General features: G+C 49.9%; 1 protein-coding gene across 1 annotated transcript in view; it reads right to left on the minus strand.

Moving 5' to 3' along the window:
• plxna3 (plexin A3) overlaps positions 1-10,067 on the minus strand; it is a 76,194-nt gene extending 66,127 nt beyond the window's left edge. Inside the window, exons 1-2 of the mRNA XM_067239098.1 lie at positions 8,862-10,067; positions 7,227-7,409 (exon numbers count right to left, since the gene is read on the minus strand). Of these exons, the coding sequence (XP_067095199.1) occupies positions 7,227-7,409; positions 8,862-10,067 (1,389 nt within the window). The remainder of the gene's footprint in view (positions 1-7,226; positions 7,410-8,861) is intronic.
• Positions 10,068-10,281: the final 214 nt, after the last annotated feature.

Consider the following 10,281-nt stretch of genomic DNA (forward strand, 5'->3'; position numbering starts at 1 on the left):
AGTCCAGTGTGTGTGTGTGTGTGTGTGTGTGTGTGCGTGAAGCAGAATGTTTGTTGTGAGTGCTGGAGTATCACGCAGGTCACACACACAAACACAGAGCTGCTCTTTGTGCGTCTCCTTATTCAATAAGTCTTTCCTAATAAACCCATGTGATGAGGGCCAAATCAACCAGGAAATTTCAGGAGGAGATACCCCTCCATTTCCCAATTTACCCAACAGACGCTTCATTGAAGGTGCAGGGGAGGTCCAGTCTTAATCAGTCCACTGGAAAGTTTCACACACAGGCACACATATATGCAAACACACACACATTTTAGGGAACGATATACCAACACAAAAGCAGGATGCTAGCTGATCATTCCAGTTGTTAAAGACCTAAGAAATGTCAGTGATACTTATTAGGCTGACGGCAGTAGGCCATCTGCAAATATGTGTCTGTGTGTGTGAGAGAGAGAGAGGCTCTTCTACAGAGAATCTCCATTAAACTTCAATCACGCTTCACTCATTTGTCAAAATATGACGTCTTAGCTTGTGACCTTCATTTATGTTTCTGAAAGTGAAACCCTGGCAGACTTGAATGACAAGACAGAAAAGAGAGAGTTCGAGTGGAAGAGGTAGAAATATACCGTTTAAGACGGTCAGCATTACTGGTAATGGCATAACTACTGCTCTCCCTCCTTCCTTCCAGAGACGCCAGAGGGTTGTAGGTCCATCAGATTGACAGGCCGTGAGATGGTACGTCTACCAAGCTGTGTGTGCTCACATTTTGGACTGTGTGTGTGTGTGTGGTGTGGTACACTGAAACCTGCTCTAACCGAAAATGACATCATTTTCTAGAGGAAGCCTTGGTAAATGGTTGTGCTCATGAGGGAGTACATATCTACTAACACACACATAACCCCCCCCCCCCAACACACACACACACATTAACCCAACGCACACACACACATAACCCCCCCCCACACACACACATTACCCCCAAGCACACACACACACACATAACCCCCAAGCACACACACACACACATAACCCCCCCAACACACACACACAGGTGCTTAAGAGCTGCCCCTAAACACCTCACCTTTACGACTGTGGCAGCAGCGACCTTACATGAAGTTACGAGGCCTGCCATCCCATAATGACAGGAAGCACTCAGGGGTGGTGGTGGTGGTGGGGGGGGGGGGGGGTGGCAGACTGGGAAGGCTGCCCAACCAGGTCTAATACCAACGCCCACACACACGCACACAGGTAGACAGATCAGAAAGGTAAACTGATTATCATTGACGTTGAGAGAGAGGTCGAGGTAAGTAGCAGCCAAAGACAACAGCAGCAGCCAGCGGTATCATGTCTGAGGGCACTCCTCTTGGCAGGGGAGAAACCAACTCTTATTTTAAGGCAGGCTTTTTTCATCACGGTGCTCAACACTTCATGTTGCAATTACATGGACTGTTGTGGTAGCGCACACACAAACACAACACTTTTCTATAACGAAACGGCTGTGTCACACAAGGGTTTTCGTTGCAGGCGGAAGACAGAGAGTGGTATTTGTTCCTTCTGTAGGGGAAACATCTATATCAGCAGAGCTGTGTGTGTGTGTGTGTGTGGCTACATCTGGAGAGATGGCTCAGTTGTGGATGGAGAAATATACATCTGGAAGCTATTCCTAACCACACACACACACAAAGTTTAACTGCCTACTGTTTTAACTGTATTTTCTCCCTTCCTCACCTCCAGGTGCCCTTGCCCGCCTTTACACCCCCCCCCCTCTCTTCTACTGTCACACTGGAGAACAGCTCACTCAGAGTAGAGTATAAAAGAGTCAAGTACAATACAGTAGAGTAGAATAGAATAGAGTACTTTAGGGTAAAATATAGTGGAGCATAGTAAAGAACAGCCGAGCAGAGGTGAGTTGAAGGCCAGCTGCCCACTGAGCCATCGAAAGTGGCTTCATGTATAATATAGGCTCATATACACACTCACACACACTGCACACACACACACCCACACACACACACTATACACAATCAGTAAGCAGTTCATGGAGAACAAAAGCCCGTCTCCCCAGACACAACATCACTCAGCCGTGTTCTGTAACGGCAGGATTTATGGCAAACAGATTTGCCCATGATCAGACCTGCCGAGGGCCGGCCTGCTCATAAATCTAGCCCCTGGCTCGCCGCGAGGCCTGTCCGGCCCCTCCTGATTTATACAGCTGAATTAGCCCTGATGGCTATTAGAGGGCTGATGCCAGTCTGGATGCAAAGGAGAGGAGAACAGAATGGAAGGGATAGGAGAGGAACAACACGATGATAAAAGTACATAAAAAAACACCTACACACATAACCAACCCATTTCCACATTGAAGGCAGTAGTCTGACATGAGAACAAGTTCTACACTACATTACACAAATACAGAGCAGAAATTCTCCGTCCCTCTCTCATCTTTCTCTCTCTATCTCTCACACACACACAGGCCTGAGTCATAGACTGTGACCCCATGGGCCTAGTGTTATAATAATACAGAGGGTGGACACCCTATACACACACACATACACATACAGGCTTTGCAGGAAGTGATGCAATCAGCAGATCATTCAGATGACTCTCCATTTCTGACATGTCAATACTCCAGTTACGGAGAGCTGATTGGGTAACAGCTGTCTGGCTAACTGTGGACGTGGCGGAATTCTTTCCAATAATAATTAATTGAATTACCCAGAATTCCCTAAACAAAGACGCAGCTGGCTGTTACCTCAACAACAGCACAGGTGCTGAATCCAATCAATCGTACGCAATCACCGTTAGTTCATAATCATCATAAGATTAAGGCTCGCCTTGTCTTCATTTCAGTCGTCTTACAGTCATGTCTGAATCCGTCTGAACACACCAGATCAACAACTTGAGTACACTGAGTTGCACTTCATGATGGCCCTTATCCATTCCTCCGTGATCACAGATCGTCATTGTGATTGGCTGGTGGTTGCTCTCCCCTCACAATGTCATTGCGCCCTGGTAAGGGCGATTGGTGGGCAGGGGGAGGACAGGGACAGGAAGCAGTGGGAGCTCCTGGGTGATTTCCGGCCTGGTCTGGCAGGCGGCGCGAGCCCCTCTGTTCTCACGCCAAAAAAAACAGGCCTCAGGGAGAGAGGAGATACGCTGTAGTTAGCCTGCCTCCTCCAGCGCTGTGCAGGCCTGCCACTGGAGCAGGTAGCGCTACAACACACACATGTACACAAAAACACCAGCTATCGGCCTTAGCATCGCACCACAGTTAAGTACCACAACCAGCTAGCAGCTAGCTAGCCAAGCTCTGAGAGCTAGATAACAAAACAGTAACAAATAAAGATAGGGTTGTTGTAGAGAAGGACATTTACATTTAGCAGACGCTCTTATCCACAGCGACTTACAGTAAGTACAGGGACATTCCCCCCGAGGCAAGTAGGGTGAAGTGCCTTGCCCCAGGACACAACAACATTTCGCACGGCCAGGAATCGAACCGGCAACCATCTGATTAACAACCTGATTCCCTAACCGCTCAGCCATGTGACCCCCATGGACATGATGCAACCCGACAACTAAAACACAGGCTTGTGCTTGTCAGAGCTGCTTTGATGCAACCTCGTTTTAACTGTAGGCTGAGGTGTTTTATTTTGTGTGAGAGAAAATTACCAGCGGGGATACAACATTATGGAAATGGAGTAACTAAGGAGTTTGGATTGCAAAGCCCCGGCTGGCACAGTCTGCTTAAGCGGCAGCGTCCATGTATTGATATGAATCCAGTTCCATCTGCTTACGCAACGAGAAGATGATGCAGTCGATAACCCACGTCCCCCTCGGATCGTGTTGGTTAAATAATGCAAATTAAGTTTTAAACTTGTGCTTTCAATCCACAATGATCTGCATGTTAGGACAGGAATATGGAGGAGTGGATGGTCACAGCAGTTTAATGGTCACTCAGGCTCGGGGAGAACGAGAGGGGAAAGAGAAACAGGGGGAGACGGAGAGGCAGACAAAGGGGGAAAACCAGAGATTAGCATAAACATCTTTATGCTACATTATCTTGGCTGATAATGGCGGTATTAAGATAGCGGGTGTCTCAGCCGGCAGTGGGAGCTGCGACTCTGATGTGGGTATGTGGGCTCGGCCCCCGCGACCAGGATGGAGACAGGGGCGGGGACATGTATCAACATGGGCTCGTAAATAAAGGGTATCGAAAACACAACAACAGAGAGGGAGAGATGAAGAGGGAGCGAGAGAGAGAGGGACAGAGAAGGAGAAATCGAGGGAGAGAGGAGAAGGAGAGACGACACTCCCAGGACCAGCTAGCAGCTAGGAGGCATTCTTCAGAGGCACTGCCTCCACTACGCATGCCAGCCATGTTTTTTTAGACAGACCACATGTTTAACAGGCTTGTCAGCATGAACCTCTATAGGCTTAAAAGTGCAATAGTTATTAGTCACTATTGGGATATTTACACTAGTCCAGTTTACCTGGTAAAAATGGATAATACCTCTATTTGTCTCTGTCTTTATTTCTTTCCCTCCCTACTACCCTCTTTTTTCTTTCTCTTTCTCTCTCCATACAGTAGATTGCTGGCTGGGAGCTGCAGTATTAACTCATTTCTGATCCAGTGAATTATAATGACCCTGTCTCCAGAAGCCCACTACGTCTGCTCTGCTTGCCGGCCGGCCCACTATCTAATTGAATATCTGGAATATGAGATATGCCTTGACGACCGCAGCCCCAGTCTGCAGAGAGGAAGCCGGCCCAGTCGACACATCACTGGTCCACCCTGCCCGGAGACCAGGCCTGCTCCAACACAGGCATTCACACAGAAAAAAAAACAATTACGGCAACATTTAGGCGTCTATTATTTTCTTTTTTTGTTCCCTTGCTTTCCACTCCACCCTCTGTCTCCTTTTTCCTCCCTCTCTCTCCCTTACTCTCTTACTCTCCCTCTACCGCTCTCTCCCCCTCTCTCTCTCTCTCTCTCTCTCTCTCTCTCTCTCTCTCTCTCCCTCTCTATCTCTCTCTCCCTCTCTCTCTCTCTCTCTCTCTCTCCCTCTCTATCTCTCTCTCCCTCTCTCTCTCTCTCTCTCTCTCTCTATCTCTCTCTCTCTCTCTCTCTCAGTATGATGTAAGTCACAACCAACAGACCGAATGAGTCTATGCTACTTCATATATGACACCACAAACACACTCTGCTATACCCCTGCCACTATAATGGTCAACACTCAGGGTGCTGTATGGACAATGTGTGTGTGTGCATCTATGTTTGGAGCTGCACAGAGCAGCACAGAGGGGTTGGTAGGTTTATCAAGACACCAACCATGGGCTACTCTGTTATTGTTACCATGGTAAACAGAGGGTCGAGACAGAGTTATGGTGTGTCGTAAGTTTAAGAAAACATAGCAGTGTGTGTGTGTGTGTGTTGTCAGACCTATGTATTCTAGCTTGTTGATGGTAGACTCAGGAAAAATGTCCCTAAGGGGCCTTTGTAAAGTTTACATTAAAAGCACTAAGCTGTGTGGTGATGTATTCACAGTGGTGACAGCAAACAGCACACATGCCACCTGATCACAGTAAGGCTGGAACAGTTAAATTGGTTGGGTGGGCGAAAAGTACTGTCTGCATTCGCATGTCTGCGGAGCTGTGTAATGCTACATTCTCATTGCTAGGTAACTAACAGAACACAGGGGAATCTCCTTAAGCAGTCATGTTCTCACTCATTCACTTCCTCCAGCTTGCCTTCCTCCCTCACTCACACACTCGCTCACTCAGTCATTTCGTCATGTCACTACAGGGTTTCCCGCAGCACTTTTCAGTTAAGGCGGCCGCCTTAGCAACACACGCCTCCCGCCTTAACTACGTAGTCAAAAAAAATCTAATAAAAATACCGGTCTGACAGCAAACCCCACCCTACCACCTTAACTAACACATTTTCTGCGGGAAACATGCGGGAAATGTTTGAAGATGTCTAGGTTCTGGTCTGATGTTCCCTGCGCTACATAGCTTCATACAGCTCAATGTTGCCTGTTAGTTACGAAAGCACAAAATTCAATTCATTATCAGCTTTAAATGCGTTACTGAGGAGGGCAGTAAGTTGCTGTTTCTGTGTTTTTTCAAAGGGCTGTTTCTTTGCCAGATAGGGGCTTGGGCCAGAGATTCATATGGCTATTTATTTATCAGAATGGTTTTAACCTTTGCTTTAGAACTCCATTAATCTCGCGAGCAGAAACGTCTGGAAATAGCCGCCAGGCCTTCCTGAGAAAACAACACATGCCATATTCTTTTCTTTGAGAATATGAGAACTACAGGAGAAAAGTCCTAAAATAACCATAAATGCCTTCTGCAGTTTAATGATGCCGTGCTGACATGGTCTTTACACACCTCCTCATTGACGTCGAGTTGGAACCGTGTTTCCAGAGAACCAGTGAGTGCTGATCAGCCAGCCCTCCCACTGCACCAGCTCTGTGTGACTCATCACTGCTTCTCCCCGGTTCTACATGACTGGGTCACAGCCTGGGGAGAAACCCAGCTGGGCTGAACCCAGATAAGAGGAACCTGGGAGGAACCCATAAAACCCCCAGGAGAACCACCCAGGAGGAACTCAGCTAAAGATAGAGCCTCTGGCCTCTACCTCCAACTGGGGTCATGGCCTAAACAACAACTCCTAAACCGAACAAATAATCGTCATCGATTTTTCAGTAGCGTTCCTAATAAAAGAACCCTATGGCGTTCCATCACATTGCTAGCAAACTCAGGCAGAACAGAAACACAGCCCTCCGATCCCCCATTGCCAAGCAACACCGGGAAAAGAAATGTTTAATCACAGTGAATTATAAAGGCCATGTAAATGGCTGGGTGAGAAAAGCCTTTTTGTAGTATGACACCAGAGTCACTGTGAATCTCACCCTGTCAGCCTCCATGCTCTACACGTCTTCTGACTAGATAACAACATTTAGCAGTCATCAGGGGTAGCAGTTTAACAGAGCAGTGTTGGACTGGAATAGGCTGCTGCTGCATTCACACAGATAGGCTAGTACCTTTGCCTGTATTCTACTGTGGTTTCATGAGGTCAAGTGAAAACCAACAGTTGGTGTGGAGTCATCAACGTCAAGTCCGGTTCAAACCGGCTCAAGACAAAGAGATAGGAACCAATCTGGGCCCACCCAGACCAGCACCAGCACAACCCGGTTTCATGGGAGGTCAAATGTTTCTCTTACCTTCTTCAAATGTCCGCTCCTGGTACCCACAAACACCACAGTGTGGTCTCCGTACGTGTAGGCCGCCACGGCCCCCATGCCGTCGATGCGGTCGTCGTACAGGGGGGTCCCCTCGATGACCCGCAGCCCCCCCAGAGGCTGGTTCAACACCAGGCCACAGAAGTCGTCTCCAATCTGCTGGGGCTGGAGACAGAGGGAGGACACGGAGATCAGATTAGATCAGAGGCTTGACAGCCCCCACTCAAGAGACACAGTGAGACGAGGAGAGAGATCAGGGACCAGACAACAGGACACTGTGTCCAGCCGGTGGAACCTGAAACAAACTTCTCTGCCGGCCAGTCTGTCAGAAGGAGCCGGTGAGGTATGGGATGGGGGGCGGACCTTGTTGTTGAGAGTTTATGAAGGATGAATATATCACTGGGGCCTGGTCTGCAGCCAGGTAGCCTGGCAGCCAGCACCCCAGCAGGCAGCCTGTCATTACCTGATCCAGGAGCGCTAGCAGCCTGCTGCCTTAGCCTATCAGGGAGTGAGGCAGGAGCAGGGCTAATGACAGCCGTGAGGCAGCCTATAATCACAGAGAGGTCTGTTCCCCCTACACCAGCCCTGCTGATGATGCTGATAATAATAACAGCTAACTCCTCCTTCAACAGAGTCCTATATATACACACACACACACACAAACACACACATACACACACACATACACACACGTACACACACGTACACACACACACACACACTCCCCTCCCTTGACTGGATGCTAATGGCTCTCAATCATAACAATAACAACACCCTAGGCCCCCGCTTAACAACATCCTACCAAGCTAGGCTATATCCAGGTCATCTGCTAACGCTGGCTAGACCTTCCCCCTCCCCATCTGCCCCCTGCCCTCTCTGTGATGGGGGGGTGGGAAGCGGGGGGTGTTGCTATGGTTATTCGCAGTCGTCGAGGCACAGGGAACACCTATTTGATGCCTCGAAATCTGGCGTTATATCGATGCTATTTCAGTCCAGAAAAGAACTAGAAGGAGGATGGCCATGGTTGAGGCAACCACCACAAGAGGAAAACCAACAACAGTCTATCTTGTTATTGGGAAGATTTGGTATCTAGTCCCTGTGAATGTATTCAGCTGTGGCCTGGAAATACAGACAGCACAGAGTAAGGCTAGAAGAAGCAGTCTCATTAAACAGCTGAGATTTAGTTCCCAGAGAGAGCATTGTAGCGAACACTGTACAAGCATCTTATGAATACCCAGTAGTTTAAACACTGTACTACTTCTAATGTTTGTAGCCTGGGGTGGAGGGGCAGACTAATAAAAGATACATGATCATCCATCTCATGCTACAGTAATCACTACAATCACTTCCTGACACTCTCTGGTAGATGAGGAAACCATGCATAGTGTTTTAGCAATCATTTATGTTTTAAGTTGCTGTAAATCCCTTGACTAATGTATGTCAAAATCAGTTTTGTGTCCCTGTCTGGTGGGCTGTTAAGACCAGCCAGACAACCAGGCAGCCAGCCAGACAACCAGCCAGACAACCAGGCAGTCAGCCAGACAACCAGCCAGACAACCAAGCAGTCAGCCAGACAACCAGACAACCAGGCAGGCAGCCAGGGGTGATGCTACTGACCGTGTGGATGCAGGGCAGCTCCTTGTTGAGCAGCCAGGGCAGGGACAGTTTGCCGTCTCCTTTGTAGCAGGACTTGATCCTCTCCCTCATGGCCAGGTTGATCTGGTGCAGCGTGAACAGACAGAGGACCGTCTCCCTGGGAGGGTTGGCCCGGTTCTTCTGACCCTGGGAGAACACCACGAACAGGACGTCCTCTTCCTCCGACAGGCCCAGGGCTTGGGCCAGGTGCCGGCCCGGTTTCTGCTTGTAGGCCGACTGGACCAGCCGGTACTCCACCCCGTCCTTAGTGCAGCCCAGAGGGAACTCCACGTAGGAGTAGAACTCTGTGTCGTTGGAGCACATGCGGACAATCTTGGAGGTGAAGAACTTCTCTCCGCTGGTGTCGGTCTGGGTGAGCTGCGTGTCCAGCTGCAGAGTGAGGAAGTACACGTAGGTCCTGCTGGAGAAGCCGTACACGTAGTAGATGTCGAAGGCCGGGTAGAGGGACAGCGTGTCCGACGGGATCTTGATCTGAGAGGAGACGAACTCGTCCTGGTAGACCAGGCTGAACATGGACACGCTCTCCTCGTCAAGGACCAGCTTGCGGCTCGACAGCGTGGGGAAGTACTCGGACTTGCCGTCGATGGCCGCCCCGATGAAGAGGCGGCTCCCTTCCTTCCTCTTCTTCTTCTTGTCTCCCCCGCCGCGCTCGTCCTCTTCCCCCACCACCACGCCGGCCATGCCGTCGGCCTCGCGCGCCCCGGACAGGTAGTGCTCCTTGCGGTGGTGCGGCTCGCCCAGCTTGAACAGGTCTTCCAGACGCAGGAACTGGCACACGCCCTGCCAGATAGAGCCGCACGCCACCAGCCGGTTCCCTGCGTAGTCAACCAGCAGCAGCTTGTTGACGTTGTTGGACGGGTCCAGGCGGTGGGTGCAGGCGCGGACGCTGGGCGGGGGGTAGCAGTGGGCGTTGTCTTCCACCGGTCCGGTGGTGTGGGAGCGCAGCTCCGTCAGATTTGCCGAAAGCTTGAAAACGTGGTTGATCGCGCCCACGAACACCTCGCCGGTCCTCCGGTGCACGGTCAGGTGGGTCAGGCTGGTGTCCGACACCCGATAGGTGTTCATCTCAGGCGGGGGCGGGGCCGGCGCCGGGACGGTGGGAAACGCGTGATTGGTTGAGGAGGAGAGGAACAGGAAGGACGTCAGCAGGAGCCATGTGGGGGTCATGGTGGAGAATGTTTGGTGTGGGGGGTGGAGGGGGAGGGGTCAGAGCTCGTCACGAGAGCTTATTGCAGTCCTGTTTCAGTCTCAGTTTCCGTGGTTCATGTCTGAAATTAGTTTTTTTTAAAGGGGAGGGGGGAAAAGAGAACATTTTATTTGTGTTGGATTATGCAGTCGTAAAGCACTGTCAACACTTTAAGGTTTAATAGCGTTATGCACT

The sequence above is a fragment of the Osmerus mordax genome, chromosome 7 (assembly GCF_038355195.1).
Source record: "Osmerus mordax isolate fOsmMor3 chromosome 7, fOsmMor3.pri, whole genome shotgun sequence".
In the NCBI taxonomy this organism is placed as follows: domain Eukaryota; kingdom Metazoa; phylum Chordata; class Actinopteri; order Osmeriformes; family Osmeridae; genus Osmerus; species Osmerus mordax.